Source organism: Haematobia irritans, chromosome 1 (genome assembly GCF_050003625.1).
Source record: "Haematobia irritans isolate KBUSLIRL chromosome 1, ASM5000362v1, whole genome shotgun sequence".
In the NCBI taxonomy this organism is placed as follows: Eukaryota; Metazoa; Arthropoda; class Insecta; order Diptera; family Muscidae; genus Haematobia; species Haematobia irritans.
The window spans coordinates 239,339,356-239,358,956 of record NC_134397.1 but is presented as its reverse complement, the minus strand read 5'-3'; the positions used below and the strand labels follow the sequence as shown (position 1 = coordinate 239,358,956).

The following is a 19,601-nucleotide window of genomic DNA, read 5'->3' as shown; positions in this document are numbered from 1 at the left end:
TATAGAAATAAAATTTGAACAAAATTTTCTATATAGATAAAATTTTGGCAAAATTTTTTACAGAAATAACATTTTGACAAAATTTTTTTTGGAAATAAAATTTTCTAAAAAAATAAAATTTTGACAAAATTGTCTACAGAACAAAAACTAAAAAAATTTTCTATAGAAATAAATTTTTGACAAAATGTTCGAAAGAAAGACATTTTTGACATAATGTTCGAAAGAAATAAAATTGTGACAAAATTTCTATAGAAATTAAATTCTGACAAAATTTTCTATAGAAATTAATTTTTGACAAAATTTTCTATAGAAATAAAATTTTGATAAAATTTTTAATAGAAATAAAATTTTGACAAAATTTTCTAAAGAAATAAAATTTTGATAAAATTTTCTGAGTAAATAAAATTTTGATAAAATTTTTATAGAAATAAAATTTTGAAGAAGTTTTTATAAAAATAAAATTTTGACAAAATTTTCTATAGAAATAAAATTTGGAAAAATTTTTCTTAGAAAGAAAATTTTGACCAAATTGTCTACAGCAAAAAAAATGAAAAAAATTTCTCATGTTAGCCTGATGCCGAAACAGGCATTTAGCGTCCAATTTTACAGTTATCAATCGAGCTTTATGGACAAATTTAGATTAAGGAACTTGATTAATAGAGTCATTGAAAAAAAAAACGCCAGATACAAATCTATACTCGCCTAGACTGTACATGTTTCGGTTCGGGCGAATGAACTTTTCCACAGCCTTTAGTATAGATCTGTCTGGGATAGATAACTCAATTTTGGGCCCTTTATGCTAACTCCTTATGAAGAAAACATCTAGGAATATTCCTCTTACAAATTGAATCATCTTTACTCCCACTGTACATCATCTTTTCATATAACTACAAGTCCCTTAATCTGGGAGCCACCGTGGTGCAGTGGTTAGCATGCCCGCCTTGCATACACAAGGTCGTGGGTTCGATTCCTGCTACGACCGAACACCAAAAAATTTTTCAGCGGTGGATTATCCCACCTCAGTAATGCTGGTGACATTTCTGAGGGTTTCAAAACTTCTCTAAGTGGTTTCACTGCAATGTGGAACGCCGTTCGGACTCGGCTATAAAAAGGAGGTCCTTTGTCATTGAGCTTAACATGGAATCGGGCAGCACTCAGTGATAAGAGAGAAGTTCACCACTGTGGTATCACAATGGACTGAATAGTCTAAGTGAGCCTGATACATCGGGCTGCCACATAACCTAACCTAAGTCCCTTAATCTTATTTTTATTTCGTTTTGTTACTGCAGCAATGTAACAACACGAAAAAATTTCTCTAGAAATCTAATTTGGACATAATTTTCTATAGGAATAAAATGTTGACAAAATTTTCTATAGAAATCAAGTTTTGACAAAATTTTCTATAGAAATAAAATTTTGACAAAATGTTCTATAGAAATAAAATTTTGACAAAATTTTCTATAGAAATAAAATTTTGACAAAATTTTCTATAGAAATAAAATGTTGACAAAATTACTGCAGCAATGCAACAACACGAAAAAATTTCTCTAGAAATCTAATTTGGACATAATTTTCTATAGAAATAAAATGTTGACAAAATTTTCTATAAAAATCAAATTTTGACAAAATTTTCTATAGAAATAAAATTTTGACAAAATGTTCTATAGAAATAAAATTTAGACAAAATTTTCTATAGAAATAAAATTTTGACAAAATTTTCTATAGAAATAAAATGTTGACAAAATTTCCAACCCGTATGTTTCCTCCGTGTATATTTTGCGGATAAACATTTTTATTCATCCATTTCAAATATAATTTAGCACAATGTTTAGTGTGTTTTTTACATATTAATTTAATTTCACCAAATAAATAATTTTGCGCCATAATGCATTTTTTTTAAATCATATGGCTATTTGGAGAACTGTGAGAGTGTGTCTCTATATCTATTGCAGGAGATTAATCTACCCATAAATATTAAAATCTAATTGTCTTTGAGTACACTTCTATAGGTGTGTTAGACCAACACACATTAAACGCTAATGGTATGGTGGATAAACTCACCAAACTCTCTGGCTAAAGCCGATCAGCCGAATAGCACTTTAGCTGTTGCTATACGAAAGATCACCATTGGATTTGTATGGGCGAGTGTGAGTATGTGTTTATGCATAGTGTGTATAAATACAAAATATTTCGATGACAGAAGTTCCATAAGACAAATTTGAGCAGAATCAAAGAATGTGCGTTCTTACGTATGTATGATTACCGCATTGCTTTTATCCACATACCAACTCATTGTATGAATTTAAAAGTGCTTTTGTTTTGTGTTGAAATCTATATGTAAATATTGCTGTGTTGTACTATACATACATATGTGCAAAATAATTCGTCATTTGTCATGAGGGTGTTTCTGTAGTTTTTGTTGTAGTTTTTCCTAACGATGACGCCAACATAAAAGAATGAACACAGAAATGTCCCTTCTTCTTTTGATGTTTGCCTGTTAATGTGAATTGAGTAATGAGTAGGCACACATATGCCATGGTATTGATCATACCATACAGGGTAGCGGACACAAAGTGTAATCAATTCATGGCCTTTTTGTGTGAAAATAAATTACCAATTAACATTAATTCATTTACCGGTTTCAAATTAAAATTAAATATTTTATAATACACTTCTAATTGATATTATGCAATATATCGCACATACCCCTATGTTCTGGGTGCTATCTTGTAAGTCTTTACTGGGAAAAAAATGTTCAGTAAAAAACCTTTATATCTCAAATTTTTCACAGGTTGTTTCTTTCATATAAAGATACTCATTTTTAAATCCAATCAAGAAATCTTCAGTGAAGTCAATTCGAACAAACCTAAACTGATCTCAAATTTGATATCATTTCAGACATAGTTCACTTTTGAAGAAACAAATTTAAAAAAACAAATAAGTAAAGAAGAAAGTCGGGCGGGGCCGACTATCTCATACCCTAAACCACCCATACTGATTTAGTAAACATAATCATATGGGGGGTATCATTGATATGTGTTTGGTAAGTAAACCCCAATTTCATATTTAAGAACATGTTTAAGTACATGTTAATTTCAATATGAACAGAAATACCTGATATTAGAATCTATACTTGATTTTACACCTACAGAGTTAGTATACCTCTAATATTGAGTCCATTTTTAAATAAGAGGAAACGCTCAGTTAGTGTGGGTAATAAATCCAAATTTGCAAAAATCGGGCAATATTATGAAATGTTTTATATTATGAATGTTTTATAAAAATAATGTGTGTGAATGTAAACATATATAAATTTAAAAATTTCGAGTAAACATATATATGCGTGATATTTTATTCAGAGAGCAACAGAGAGAGTATAGAGAAAGAAATAGAGATTGAAACTGGGAGGGTTGACGAAAGATATCAACATAACACAGCGAGCATTGGCGTAGCTAGGGGGGTGCTGGGGGGGGCTATGCCCCCCCCCAGAATAATCAAAGCTACAGTTGTTTTATATTTTAATTCAAGCTTTGCGATGTGTTTAATCCAATTAAGATTGTGCATATTTTTTAGTATTGATATTTACATTACAACTAAAAACACGTAATAAAAACACTAAAAGGAAACTTGAGACGCACATTTTCAAAAATAGTCAATTTATAACTACGTTGATTAAAATCATGAATCGTCACATGCCCAATTTACCATCTAAAATCGTCAAAATCACGAAAAATCCACAGAGTTGGCACCGCTGCTCTCAACAGTTGCTTCGTTGTATTCTGTTCTCACAGAATTTTTAAAAACTAATCGAAGATAGACGTTTTATAATATTCAATTTATTTTTTGCCTTTTATTTAATTTTTTATTCTTAGTATTTTTTATACACGATGAATATGTTAAGTTTATGTTTTGCTTTATGATTTCTAGTCCTGTTTTAAAACACACATTTTAAATAAAATATTTTTCAAACACATACTTAAAGCAATGCTTTTATTTTTTGTTATATTAAATAATGGTAAGTTGCTATTTGATTATTTATAGCGGTGTCGTGGAACCGGCTCCCACACACAATAAAATATTTTTTGTCTTCAACCATGAAATTAATTGATCTAATTAATTATACCCTTCACCACTACTGTGGTACAGGGTATAATAAGTTTGTGCATTTGTATATAACGCCAAGAAATAGTGGTCATAAACCCATCTTTTAGTATACCGATCGGGTAAGAATTAAAATCTGAGTCGATTTAGCGATGTCCGTCTGTCTGTCTGTCTGTCCGTCCGTCTGTCTGTATATGTAATTTTGTGCACAAAGTACAGCTCGCAATTTAAGTCCGATCGTCCTCAAATTTGGCATAGGGCCGTTTCTTGAGACAGAGACAATTGCTATTGGTTTTGGAAAAAAATCGGTTCAGATTTAGATATAGCTGCCATATATAATTATCTACGATGTGGTCATAGTTAGCGTGTTTATCAACCGATTTTCTTGAAATACTGTACATCCAAATATTTAATGAATCTCGCAAATCTTGCAAAATATCAGCCAAATCGGTTCAGATTTAGATATAGCTACCATATATATCTTTCGTCCGATTTAGACTCATATGACCACAGAGCCCAAAGTTTACTACCGATCTTCATGAAATTTTGCACAGAGGGTAGAATTGGCATTCTACCAATGCTTGGTACACTTGATTGAAATCGGTTCACATTTAGATATAGCTCCCATATATATCTTTCGTCCGATTTGAACTTATATGGCCTCAAAATCCAGGGTTTTGCCGTGATTGGCTTCAAATTTCGCACAAGGAGTACGTTTAGTAGTATAGGTAATTGTGCCAAATTTGGTTGAAATCGATTCAGATTTTGATATGGCTCCCGTATATATCTCCCGTCCGATTTGCACTCATATGACCAGGGGGCGCAAAGTTATACTCCCATTTACGTGAAATTTCGCATAGATAGCAGAATTATTATTCTAACTATGCATGCCAAATTAAGTCAAAATTGGTTCAGGTTGTATATAGCTCCCATATATACGTACACCAGAGTTGGGGAAATATGGTCGATTGTTTCATATTTTAGACCCATTTTCAATGGGATTTTCCTCCAATTGACTGGATAGTTTCCACAGAGAATACAAATATGGCCAAAATTCTCACAGTTTACACAAAATTCTGTGATGATTTCCCCATATCTTAGCCATATCCTACACACTGCAATGCCAAAATTTCCACAGAACGGATGAGTTTTAAATAAGGCTCCAAGTCGCCCTACACATATCTTGGCGAGATCTAACCAATATCCTTGTAAAATCGCCACTGCTGAGTAGCAAAAATTGTAAATATTACTCTAATTGTCCTATATCTCGAATACATATGTATCGCCTGAAAAATCATAAATCTCTTTTGTACAATTGCATTAAAATTTCTCTCACTTCATATTTCCCATATTTTTTACTAACATTGTGTATCATCCCAGGGCGTTAGCCGATTTAAATTTTAATTCTAGAGTTTTTGTAGAAGTACAAAAAATTGTTTCCATTAAAAGTATTTGTATCTGGAAATGCAAACCTTTATATAGCTCCCAGCAAATTTTAAGTAGTTGAGATGGTAACACAAATGTTTGTCTACATAGTGTTGAAGGGTATAATATAGTCGGTTCCGCCCGACTTTAGACTTTACTTACTTGTTTTTAATTGAAATGTATTCAATAAAAAAAAAAATGATAGTATCAATCATCAAAGCCAATTAAAAAATTAATTGATACAACTAATTTTTGTGATTGAGTTTTTTTTTTGTTTTTGATTGATTTTGCTGCATATTGCCTTTAACACCGCAATAAAATTGAGGATGTATAGTTTTATCAATAGGCGTAATTTATCGCTTCGGAAATTTCGACAAAATTTTGAAGGGTGCCTGGGGGGGCATAGCCCCCCCCAGAGAAAATTTCTAGCTCCGCCAATGACAGCGAGAGAATGAAAAGAGAGCAATTTCTGTGAAACCGCTTGTATGTTGTTTCGGAAAACTGTTTTATGATAAGGCCAAAAATATGAAATGCTTAACTCTAAATATTATTTAATTTGAATATTAGAATGAGTATTCGGAGTAAAGAGAATAGACATTCGGACCAAGAGAATACACATTTGAAAAAAAAACAGCATGTGTTTTCGCCTTGAGAGCAGCATTTTATGTATGTGTGGACATGTGTTTTGTTTATCATTTTGGCATTATGGGCACAATTTTTTTCTTGGTTCGTTAATATAAATCGGAACGTATGCTTACCACTGCACCACGTAGCCAACAAATGTATATTTCTGTTAAATAATGTAATGTTTGCATGGGCTCGTGGGCGCTGCAAACTATGCTATATAAATATAACTTATAATAATTGTCTATTGGTGACTATAACAGCTACGTAGCCCAGTGGTAGTGTGTTGGCTTACAAATTGCAAGGTTCCCGGTTCGATTCTCCGTCCAGGCGAAAGGTAAAATTTAAAAAAAAAATTATAAAATTGAATAATTTCTTCAACACTATTTGTATTACAGAAACAGGTGCCAAGAACTAAACATTTCGTGGAAGTGAAAATTATGTGAGGGAATGAGCACAATCTTCGTGGGGAGAAAATTCTTCCAAGCATATAATATTTTTGGGCTCAAAATGCTTCCAAACATATAATATGTTCACATAAAACAAACATAATAGTGTTTCGGCAATATCCAATAATATATGTGCTTCCTGCAAAATATGTTTGGAACATATGTTAGAGAAGCGATTTTTTTTTGAGGGTGTACATGAAAGTCTATATACGATCGGCTAGTATATCGAAAATTGAAACTTGATCGATTATAACCCAAAACACTAGGTTGCAGCTTGACTTTGATTATCGAAATATGTTCACAGACATATGGACAGATGTACATCGCTAATTCGACTCAGGGCCACGGTTTCCACTAGTGCCAAAATTTTCTACAGAAAATTTTATTTTCTCAAAATTTTAATTCTATAGCAACATTTCTCAAAATTTTTATAGAAAATTTTGTCAAAATTTTGTTTCTATAGAAATTTTTTATTTCTATAGAAAATTTTTTATTTATATAAAAAATTTTGATAAAATTTAATTTCTATTGAAAATTTTGATAAAATTTAATTTCTATTGAAAATTTTGTCAAAATTTTATTTCTATTGAAAATTTTTAAGTAAAAGTTTATTTGTATAGAAAATTTTTGGAAAATTTTATTTCTATAGAAAATTTTTGGAAAATTTTATTTCTATAGAAAATTTTTGGAAAATTTTATTTCTATAGAAAATTTTTGGAAAATTTTATTTCTATAGAAAAGTTTGTCAAAATTTTATTTCTATAGAAAATTTTGTCAGAATTTTATTTCTATAGAAAATTTTGTCAAAATTTCATTTTTATTGAAAATTTTGTCAAAATTTATTTCCATTGAAAATTTTATTTCTACAGAAAATGTTCTCAACATTTTGTCCAATTTTTTTTTTTATAGAAAATTCGTCAAATGTTTATTTTTATAGAAAATGTTGTCAAAATTTTGTTTCCAAAGAAAATCTTTATTTCTATAGAAAATTTTTATTTCTATAAAAATTTTGGTAACATTTCATTTCTACTGAAAATTTTGTCAAAATTTTATTTCTATAGAAAATTTTGTCAAAATGTTATTTCTATAGAAAATTTTTGAAAAATTTTATTTCTATAGAAAAGTTTGTCAAAATTTTATTTCTATTGAAAATTTTGTCAAAATTTTATTTCTATTGAAAATTTTGTCAAAATATTATTTCTATAGAACATTTTGTCAAAATTTTATTTCTGCAGAAAATTTTATTTCTACAGAATTTTTTTTTTTTACAGTGTTGAGCCTATAAGCTTTTTTATAGGCTATTATTTCAAAAATTAAAACTCGAAAATTTTATAATTTTAGTGATCCAAATTGATCGTTTTATTTGGCTGTAACAATGCAACTCAACTAACTATCGAAAAACAGAATATAAAAAATTCTCCATGCAAAAAAGGAATGAGAAAAATATCAAAATCATTATCGTCTTCTTGTTGATCATTGTCTCTTTAGGCAAGTTGATAGAATATCAATATGCATTTTTGCATTGCATCGCATGTTGTTGTTGATGTTGTAAAAAGAGCGTAAAAATGCATTTCAGGGGTAAACGCACCAACATACATATTTATGCGTGGCTGATGCAACGTTTGTATGTTTAGCCAGTACAATGCTGGATGCTGTTACTACAGGTAGATATTGATGTTATTGAGACTTCTCGCACAGTGGTTTATCCGAACATCCTCCCCCCGTTGGAAGGCTGTGCGTTTCAACAACATTATCATTAATGGGTAGTACGGCTAATTTGGCAACTGATCGTCGAATTATGCCGTTGATGGTTTTTATGATTGCCACTCGAACTATTTCATCGTTGCCTCTTACAACATCTACAACTCGTCCCAAAAGCCATTTCAAAGGTGGCAGATTGTCATCTTTTACAAGTACCATATCTCCGATGGCAACATTTTTGCGTTGTGACTTCCACTTTGACCGCTCTTGAAGAAGGGCCAGATAAGAAGAACTCCACTTCTTCCAAAATATTTGCTGCATATAGCAAACCTTTTGCCATCTATTCAATCTATTAATATTCAAATCTGTTACATCGGGCTCCGAAATTGTTGTTAATGGGGCGCCAACTAAAAAGTGGCCAGGTGTCAACACTTCGAGATCGTTTGGATCTTCTGATATTTGGCATAGAGGTCTAGAATTTAACACGGCACATATTTCACATACCAGGGTCCTTAATTCATCAAATGAAAGAACTGACTGCCCCACTGTGCGATAGAAATGATACTTGGCCGATTTAACCGCAGCCTCCCAAAGGCCCCCAAAGTGCGGTGATCTGGGCGGTATAAATTTCCAATTGATTTCATCCTCAAAACAGTGTTTTTGGATTTGCTGCATGCTCGTTTGGTTGAAAAAAAGTTGCCGTAGTTCACCCAATTCGTTTTTGGCTCCTACAAAATTTGTGGCATTGTCCGACCAAATAGTTTTTGGTTTGCCTCGAATCGAGATGAATCGCTTTAAGGATGACAGGAACGACGATGTAGATAAGTCGGATACCAATTCCATATGTATCGCCTTAGTTGCAAAACATATAAATATACATATGTAACTTTTTAATGGTGGCCGATTTCGTACCTCTGATTTATAATAAAAAGGCCCGCAAAAATCAATTCCAGTTATAGAAAATGCCCTGCTTGGCTGAACTCTTTCGTGCGGCAAACTGCCCATTATGTGCTCAGCTATTTTAGGCTTTAAGCGAAAACATTTTATACATTTAGCAATTATTAGGCTGATAGTTTTCCTGCCTCCTAGAGGCCAATATTGCTGACGAATATTTGCCAAAAGACTTTGAGGACCCGCGTGCAGAAATTTTTCGTGGAAGTAAATGACCATTGACTTGGTAAGTGGGTGGCTTTTCGGAACAATTATTGGGTGCTGAGCGTCGAAATTTAAATACGAATTTTGCAACCGCCCGCCGACTCTAATCAACCCATCAGAATCCATAAATGGTGCAAGCGCGAGTAATTTGCTAGATGTAGAAATATTTGATTTTGATTTCAAGGCTTTATATTCAGCTGAAAAATTAATTATTTGAATGTTTCGAAAAAGTATCTTAGTTCCCATTTTAATATCATTTCCATTGTATTTTCGCCGGATTTAAATTTTGAAAAATTCATGAAACGATATACATATCCAAAAATCCGTTGAATTTTATAGAAAGAATTTAGAAATTTGCAATTCAAAGCAAAATCATATACCGTCGAAGCAATTAGAACTGCACGTCGACGTTCAGGCAAATCTTCAATGAAATTCATATTATTTGGCCAATGTTCAAAATTTTTGTATAAAAAAGAGGGTCCATTTTTCCACAGGTTACACTTCACCAGCTCTTCTGGTGTAGAACCTCTCGATAATATATCCGCAGGATTTTTAGCGGTAGGCACATGGTGCCACATCATATTTTTGGTCAGATTTTGGATACGACTCACTCTATTACTTACAAAAATGTTGTAATTCGAAGACTCTTCCCGCAGCCACGACAATACTACCATGGAGTCCGACCAGCAGTGACATTCATAACCTTTGCCCAGAGTACTTGAAACATCATCCAAAAGTTCAGCGAGAAGCAGCGCTGCTGATAATTCCAATTTTGGTATCGTTAGAACTTTAAGGGGTGCCACTCTAGATTTGGAGCATAATAAATTCACCCGAATCTCTCCTTCGTGCTCTGATCTCACATAAATACAGGCTCCATAGGCTGATATGCTCGCATCGCAAAAGGCATGTATTTGAACATCCGAATCTGGAAGTAAAACAAATCTAGGATATTCGAATTGGCTAGCAAACGAAAATTTTGAAACATATTGCAACCAAGCAGTGTGCAAATCTTGGGGCAAGCTCTCATCCCAATCCAATTTAATTTTCCACAAGTTTTGCATAAAAACTTTGGCCTTAGTTATGACAGGCCCAATTAGCCCCAGAGGGTCATATAGACGGGCTATAGACGATAAAACAGTCCGCTTTGAAATATTTGTTGATTCTAAAAAATGCGAAAATGAAAAAATAAAATTATCCAACTTTGGATTCCAAACAAGGCCCAGGGTTTTAGTGATATTTGTCCCATCATGAAATTCTAAAAAAGTTTCACGATCACCAGCAGGCACATTTTCCAAGACGGAGTCATCATTAGAACACCACTTTCGTATTTGAAAGTTTCCTCTCTTCAGAAGAGACGTGATTTGTTCTCTTATTTCAATGACCTCTTCTATTGAATCCCCTCCGGAGATCAAATCGTCCACATAAAAATCTCTAGTGACGATATTTGCACCAATGGGAAACAATTCTCTCTCATCAAAAGCAAGCTGATGCATTGCACGTATAGCAAGAAAGGCGGCGGGTTTTGTGCCGTAAGTCACTGTGTTCAGCTTGTATATTTGTATGTCCTCACTAGAGCTATTTCTCCACAATATACATTGGAGGTAATCATCTGGTGGATTAATGAGAACACATCTATACATCTTACATATGTCGCCACTTAAAGCGATTTTGAAAAATCTAAAACGAAGTATCGTATTAAATAATTTGGCCTGTATAGTAGGGCCCGAATGAAGAGTTTCGTTTAATGAAAGGCCTGTGTTTGTTTTTGCCGACCCATCAAATACTACCCTGAGCTTGGTAGTTGTGCTCTCCTCCTTATGCACACAGTGGTGAGGCAGAAAATAAGTTTTGGTTTGTGGAGGAATATCTGTGACGAGACTCATGTGCTTTAGATCGATATACTCACTCATGAACTCACTGTATTTTTTCTTTACTGCAGGCAATTTATTCAATTTTCTCTCTAAATTGAGAAATCGACTGTGGGCTCTCCCATAAGAATCACCAAGTTCATTTGAATTTATTTTCTTTGGTAATGAAACTGAATATTCACCAGAGGATAGACGCACTGTGTTTTCAATAAAATGTTGCTCACAGAACTCATCGTCGGAATTAAGCTGCCCAGGGTTTCCAAAATTCTGCTCTACTTCCCAAAAGCTCTTTACAATATCAGCCAACGATTCATGTTCGCCTTTTGTAATGGCCTTTGATGCAGCGGCTAATGAACATGCATTCGAGTGAGATGCGCCCCCACCAGATACCACCCATCCAAGACGGGTTTTTTGTAAAATTGTCGAATTATTTCCACAGCGTATTTGGCCAACACTCATTAGTTCGAAAAATAGGCCAGCGCCAATAAGTAGATCTATTCTTCCCCTCTCACAAAAGTTGGAATCAGCTAATTTAATGTTATGAGGGATTTTGAAATCATTTACCTTAAGATTTCGATTTGGCTGGTATTCTGTAATTGATGGTATCACAACAGCTACGAATGAAACAGAATATTCACTGTGGCATGATTTTATTAATATTTCTGTCGATTTATCAGCCAAAATGTTACCTTCGCCGATACCAGATATTACGATATTTGAATTTCTCACCTTTAACTGGGCCTGATTGACAAATCGAGTTGTTATAAAATTTAGCTGGGAGGCCGAATCTAGAATCGCTCGGCATGGAACGAATACGCCAGAATTAGTTTTAACCAAAACAATAGCGGTCGCTAACAAAATATTTGTACCATCAGCAGTTTCGAATTGTTGGGTAGGATTTGATGAAACGAGAGTAGATTGTGTTTGTACTTGCGGTGGCTGCGAGGAAGATGGTGGGTGCCCTTGATTGATGTTGTTGTTAGCTTGTGTGGGTGTTGATAGTGATTCAAAATTATTATCGATATGTAATAGCGAGTGGTGTTTCATTTGGCAGATATTGCAGGGCCCAAACTTACATTTCTGGAGTCTATGACCCTTTCTTAAACAGTTAAGACACAAATTTAGTCTTTTTATACCCACCACCATAGGATGGGGGGTATATTAACTTTGTCATTCCGTTTGTAACACATCGAAATATTGCTCTAAGACCCCATAAAGTATATATATTCTGGGTCGTGGTGAAATTCTGAGTCGATCTGAGCATGTCCGTCCGTCCGTCCGTCCGTCCGTCCGTCCGTCCGTCCGTCCGTCCGTCTGTTGAAATCACGCTAAATTCCGAACGAAACAAGCTATCGACTTGAAACTTGGCACAAGTAGTTGTTATTGATGTAGGTCGGATGGTATTGCAAATGGGCCATATCGGTCCACTTTTACGTATAGCCCCCATATAAACGGACCCCAAAATTTTGCTTGCGAGGCCTCTAAGAGAAGCAAATTTCATCCGATCCGGCTGAATTTTGGTACATGGTGTTAGTATATGGTCTCTAACAACCACGCAAAAATTGGTCCACATCGGTCCATAATTATATATAGCCCCCATATAAACCGATCCCCCGATTTGGTTTGCGAGGCCCCTAAGAGAAGCAAATTTCATCCGATCCGGCTGAATTTTGGTACATGGTGTTAGTATATGGTCTCTAACAACCACGCAAAAATTGGTCCACATCGGTCCATAATTATATATAGCCCCCATATAAACCGATCCCCCGATTTGGCTTGCGAGGCCTCTAAGAGAAGCAAATTTCATCCGATCCGGCTGAAATTTGGTACATGGTGTTAGTATATGGTCTCTAACAACCATGCAAAAATTGGTCCACATCGGTCCATAATTATATATAGCCCCCATATAAACCGATCCTCCGATTTGGCTTGCGAGGCCTGTAAGCGAAGCAAATTTCATCCGATCCGGCTGAAATTTGGTACGTGATGTTAGTATATGGTCTCTAACAACCATGCAACCATTGATCCACATCGGTTCATAGTTATATAGCCCCCATATAAACCGATCACCAGATTTGACCTCCGGAACCCCTTGGAAGACCAAAATTCATCTGATTTAGTTGAAATTTGGTACGTGGTGTTAATATATGGCCTCAAACTCCCATGCAAAAATTGGTCGATATCGGTTCATAATTATATATAGGCCCCATATAAACCGATCCCCCGATTTGGCCCCCAGAGCCCCTTGGAAGGGCAAAATTCTTCCCATTCGGTTGGAATTTGGTACGTGATGTTGGTATATGGTATCCAACAACCATGCAGGGATTGGTTCATATCAGTCCATAATTATATATAGCCATATTTCAATTCTGGCTCTCTACGTACAAAAAGTCCATATCGATTCGTAATTATTTGTAGACTTAACTATACATAACTTTTTTGTCTAATATATACCATGTATGGACTAAATCACAATTTAGAAAACGATGTTAAGAAGTTTTAAGATACCACAACCCAAGTAATTCGATTGTGGATGATAGTCTTTCGTAGAAGTTTCTACGCAATCCATGGTGGTGGGTACATAAGATTCGGCCTGGCCGAACTTGCGGCCTTATATACTTGTTACTTCTCTAAAACGTAGCGTTGGGGAGAGATTTGAAAACTGTGAGCAATTCGATATGTAATGATCATTTGCATTACAAAATGTACAAAACGATTGCTTGGCTCCGGAAGCTATCAAAACATTTCGACCTTGGGAATTCGATTTCTTACTTGATTGTTGATTAGATGTGGTTGGTTTCATAGAGCTCTCAAGATTTTCCATCATACGACATCTTCGTTCAAGAAAGGAAGCCATGAATGGCCATGTTGGCAATCTATCATTTTGCAACTCTTCTTCCCACTTGGCTTGTGTTTGGTGATCCAGTTTAGAAACCACTAAATTAACGAGAAATCCATCTGCCAATTGCTCTTTGGTACATATCGTTTCGAGGGCTCGTATATGAGCGTTGAGTTTATCGTTAAGCTGGCGAAGACTGGATGCAGACCCTTTTTCAACATTTTTCAACCCAAAAACCTCTTTGATATGCATCTGAAAAAGAAGCAATTTATTATCGAATCGATTTTTAAGTAATTCAATTGCTTTATCATAATTTGCATCATTCGGCTCCAAAGATGATATCGTATCCAAAGCAGATCCAGTTAAGAGAGACCGTAGATGCTGGAACTTTTCTATATTGGTTAAATCCATATCGTTGGCTATAACTGTGGTAAACATAGCAAAAAAGTTCGGCCAGTCGGTGTATGAACCACTGAAAGCTGGAATTTTTAGTTCTGGCAGTCGAGTTTTGCGAATATTTCTTGGTTCCTCTATCGAAAATTGACGAAAAGTTGATGATGAAGGTAAAGAACGTGTACCGCCACTGGCCACAATTTTCCGCTTTAGTTTTGCCTTTGCTTCAAAATAAGATTTCATAAAATTGTCTCTGATAGTTTCATCCAAACTATCTCCTTGATAATTTTCCACAATTGATAGGGAATTTTCGAAATTTGTATTTAAACTTTCAACATAATCGAGGCGGACGGACAGATCAGCTTCATCCAGTGTTTGCAATTCATCGGAAGTAATGCGCTTATTAAATTTCTCCAGCTGCTTACCGATTAATTCCACTTTTTTTAAGCACTGCGATAAATCGGAGCTTTCCTTACCCGATTCCTTGGAATTAGATGATGATGATGTATTAAAATCTGGCATATTTTTCCAATTTTTAATCAAAAATCCAAAATTCAGCTTTTATAATTACGCAATGGATTACGCAATATTCGCTGTCTGAGCAAGTCTCAAGTTTTTTTTTTGGCTTAAAATCCGACGAAATTTTTATATTTTAATACCCGACTTGGCACTAAAAATACGTGATTCCAATCAATCACGTCGGGGTCACCAATGTTGAGCCTATAAGCTTTTTTATAGGCTATTATTTCAAAAATTAAAACTCGAAAATTTTATAATTTTAGTGATCCAAATTGATCGTTTTATTTGGCTGTAACAATGCAACTCAACTAACTATCGAAAACAGAATATAAAAAATTCTCCATGCAAAAAAGGAATGAGAAAAATATCAAAATCATTATCGTCTTCTTGTTGATCATTGTCTCTTTAGGCAAGTTGATAGAATATCAATATGCATTTTTGCATTGCATCGCATGTTGTTGTTGATGTTGTAAAAAGAGCGTAAAAATGCATTTCAGGGGTAAACGCACCAACATACATATTTATGCGTGGCTGATGCAACGTTTGTATGTTTAGCCATATGTACAATGCTGGATGCTGTTACTACAGGTAGATATTGATGTTATTGAGACTTCTCGCACAGTGGTTTATCCGAACATACAGAAAAAAAAATTCTCAAAAGTTTAATTCTATATCAACATTTCTCAAAATTTTGTCCAATTTTTTTATAGAAAATTTTGTCAAAAGTTTATTTTTATAGAAAATTTTGTCAAAATTTTATTTTTGTAGAAAATTTTGTCAAAACTTTGCTTTTATAGAAAATTAGCGTAATCCGGCCCGCTTTCCTGCGCCTTCCGAAGCGTATTTTTAGGAACATTTTGCGTTAACATAGTCAACCATATCCTTCGTGCTGAAAACAAATTCGAAAAGATTTTAATTCTTTCAAACAAATCGGACTACTTGCTTTTTCGTTTATAGGTACATATACGGCGGATATGCGTATGTAAAACGATTCGTCTTAAAAAATTTCGGGGAGAGGGTGTACCCTTTCCTCCAAATTTTTTAAATAGCATAATATTCTGTATTCAAGTAGTTGGACAATCTTCTATATTTCTTGTGAATTTTAAATGTGGTTTGTCAAGAAAAGGTATCCTTCTCCTCAACATATCTTATAATTAAGCACTATATTACAATAACATACAAAGAATTACTGTTTCCCATCCAATAAATCGGAAAAAGCAAAAGTAATAAAAAAATTTACCACATTAACATTTGCTAAAATGTTGGAAAATGATGCACCCTATACGTTGGCTGCCAATTTCATGTAAATTTAAGTTCTTTACTAAAAAGAAGTCTGGCAGAAGCCTGTGCAAAAATCATAAAATTATGTACCGAGTTCCCATTTACGGACAACCCTCTACTTTCAATTTAAGAAAAAAAAAACCGGCAAAAGGGAACTTTTCCCCACCTTCGCTCCACTCCGACCTGATATCGGACTATCACGTACCCTATATTAATTTCACAACTACTCAATTGTCCTTATAAATTCTATCGAAGTAAATCGACAAAGTTTATTTCAATTTTCCCCTTCCCCAACCAAATATCCAAAAATGATATACTAATCTAAAAATCATGTATAAATTTAATCACCTCTTCCCACGTTTCCTGTAAATTTCAAGTAGATCGGAGATGTTTAAATTTTGCTCTATTGTTTTAAAGGGACGTCACTTTCCCCGATACAATATCGACAAACACCGTAGTGAATAGCACCCCTAACCTTCCCTGAAAATTCTTGAAACTTTCCTTCAAGTGTGGGGCAAGGAAGGTTGCCTCTTCGTTCATAACCTTCCCCCACTGCTTCTGTAAATTTCAAGAAAACTTAAGATTTTTTTTTTTGCATTTTTAGAGGAGGACCTCCTCCCCGACCAAATATCGAAAAGTGATATAGCAAATAATAAGCCTAAAGGGGCGGCCTCTCTTCCGTCCAAATATCACAAAATCAGGTATCAACTATTAATATCGTAACCTCTCCCCAGTCCTCTATAAATTTCAAGTAACTCGGTAAAGTTTAATTGTTTCTCTGTATGTACTTAGATTTCACCTATGAGGACTATATCAGATTCTGGATTTATAAGAATCATTTTTGTGTGAGTTTTAGAGGAAACATTAACATCTCTTGTAAGTGTGCAAGAAAATTATAAAATAACGTCTTGATTTGAAATCTTAAATCTGTAGAAGTAAAATCTGGAAATTTAACATTGAGTTTCAAGCAACTTTCATGATCAGTGCGCCTTCTAAATACATCCTCAAGAAGTGAAGTCGGTCTATATGGATGCATTACCAAATGGACCAATAACAACTTAATCCGATACACGTTTTTGTGAGCCTAAAATACCAGAATATTTACAATTTCAGGCAAATCAGATAAGAACTACGGTTTCTAGAAACCCAAGGAGTTAAATCGGGAGATCGTTCCTATGGAGGCTACACTAAAATATGGACCGATATTCACCGTTTGCGGCACACCTCTTTATGACCCGAAAATACCTCTAGATTTCCAATTTCAGGCAAATAGGATAAAAACTTCGGATTCTAGAAGCCCAAGAAGTAAAATCGGGAAATCGGTATATATGGGGGCTATACCAAAATATGGACCAATACTCACCACTTTTGGCACACCTCTTTATGGTCCTAAAATACCTCCAGATTCCAATTTCAGGTAAATTGAATTAAAACTGCGGTTTCTATAAGCCCAAGAAGTAAAATCGGGAGATCGGTCTATATGAGGGCTATACCAAAACATGGACCGATACTCACCATTTTTGGCACACCTCTTTATGGTCATAAAATACCTCTAGATTTCGAATTTCAGGCAAATTGGATAAAAACTACGATTTCTATAAGTCCAAGACCCCAAATCGGGAGGTCGGTTTATATGGGGACTATATCAAAACCTGGACCGATATGGCCCATCTTCGAACTTGACCTGCCTGCAGACAAAAGACGAGTTTGTGCAAAATTTCAGCACGATTGCTTCATTATTGAAGACTGCAGCGTGATTACAACAGACAGACAGACAGATAGACGGACAGACGGACATCGTTATATCGTCTTAGAATTTCTCCCTGATCAAGAATATATATACTTTATATAGTCGGAAATCGATATTTCGATGTGTTACAAACGGAATGACAAACTTATTATACCCCGTCACCATTCTATGGTGGTGGGTATAACAAGTAAGGAAAGTCTAAAGTCGGGCGGGCCGACTATATATGCCCTGCACCACTTTGTAGATCTAAATTTTCGATACCATCCGTCAAATGTTTTGGGGGCTATATATAAAGTTTGTCCCAAATACATATATTTAAATATCACTCGATCTGGACAGAATTTGATAGACTTCTACAAAATCTATAGACTCAAAATTTAAGTCGGCTAATGCACTAGTGTGAAACACAATGTTAGTAAAAACAAGTAAGGAAAGTCTAATGTCGGGCGGGGCCGACTATATTATACCCTGCGCTTTTTGTAGATCTAAATTTTCGATACCATATCACATCTGTCACATGTGTTGGGGGCTATATTTAAAGGTTTGTCCCAAATATTTACATCTAAATATCACTCGATCTGGACAGAATTTTATAGACTTCTAGAAAATCTATAGACTCAAAATTTACGTCGGCTAATGCATTAGGGTAGAGCACAATGTTAGTAAAATAAATATGGGAAACATTTAAATCTGAAATATGTATTTAGGAAAATTAGAGTCATTTTGACAACTTTTCGACTAAGCAGTGGCGATTTTACAAGGAAAATGTTGGTATTTTGACCATTCTTGTCGAAATCAGAAAAACATTTATATGGGAGCTATATCTAAATCTGAACCGATTTCTTCCAAAATCAATAGGGTTATATTCTGAGCCAAAACACATACTTGTGCCAAATTTGAAGTCGATTGGACTAAAAGTGCGACGTAGACTTTGATTACAAAAATGTGTTCACGGACAGACGGACATGGCTATATCGACTCAGGAGCCCACCCTGAGCATTTTTTCCAAAGACACCATTTGTCTATCTCGTCTCCTTCTGGGTGTTGCAAACATATGCACTAACTTAACAGGTTGGCTGATAAGTCCCCGGTCTGACACATAGATGGCGTCGTTAGTATTATTTTTATATAGTTCCAACCTATTATTTTTATATAGTACCAACTTTCAAATGATTCGTGTCAAAATTTGACGTATGTAAGTCAATAAGTTTGTGAGAAAGAGCGTCTTTTGTGAAGCAACTTTTGTTATTGTGAAAAAAAAAATGGAAAAAAGGAATTTCGTATTTTGATAAAATACGGTGGAAGCAAAAACTTGGCTTGATAATGAGTTTCCGGACTCTGCCCCAAGGGAAATCAACAATAATTGATTGGTATGCAAAATTCAAGCGTGGTGAAATGAGCACGGAGGACGGTGAACGCAGTGGACGCCCGAAAGAGGTGATTACCGACGAAAACATCAAGAAAATCCACAAAATGATTTTTAATGACCGTAAAAT

At 34.5% G+C, this 19,601-nt stretch overlaps 1 protein-coding gene across 1 annotated transcript; it reads right to left on the bottom strand.

The window, feature by feature from the left end:
• Window positions 1-8,276: 8,276 nt before the first annotated feature.
• LOC142235526 (uncharacterized) lies at window positions 8,277-12,370 on the bottom strand. The gene is made up of 3 exons (XM_075306779.1): window positions 9,836-12,370; window positions 9,213-9,326; window positions 8,277-9,152 (listed from the first exon to the last, which is right to left on the bottom strand). Exons 1-3 carry the CDS (start codon window positions 12,368-12,370, stop codon window positions 8,277-8,279), a joined length of 3,525 nt encoding a protein of 1,174 aa, XP_075162894.1.
• Window positions 12,371-19,601: the final 7,231 nt, after the last annotated feature.

What these genes read in the sequence shown, in the direction of transcription:
- LOC142235526 (XM_075306779.1), bottom strand. Translation starts at nt 12,370, where the DNA reads ATGAAACACCACTCGCTATTACATATCGATAATAATTTTGAATCACTA. An exon ending in CAGTTCTAATTGCTTCGACG is followed by an intron (nt 9,327 to 9,835) that starts GTATATGATTTT and finishes TTTCGCTTAAAG; the next exon opens with CCTAAAATAGCTGAGCACAT. An exon ending in CTTTTTATTATAAATCAGAG is followed by an intron (nt 9,153 to 9,212) that starts GTACGAAATCGG and finishes TTTGCAACTAAG; the next exon opens with GCGATACATATGGAATTGGT.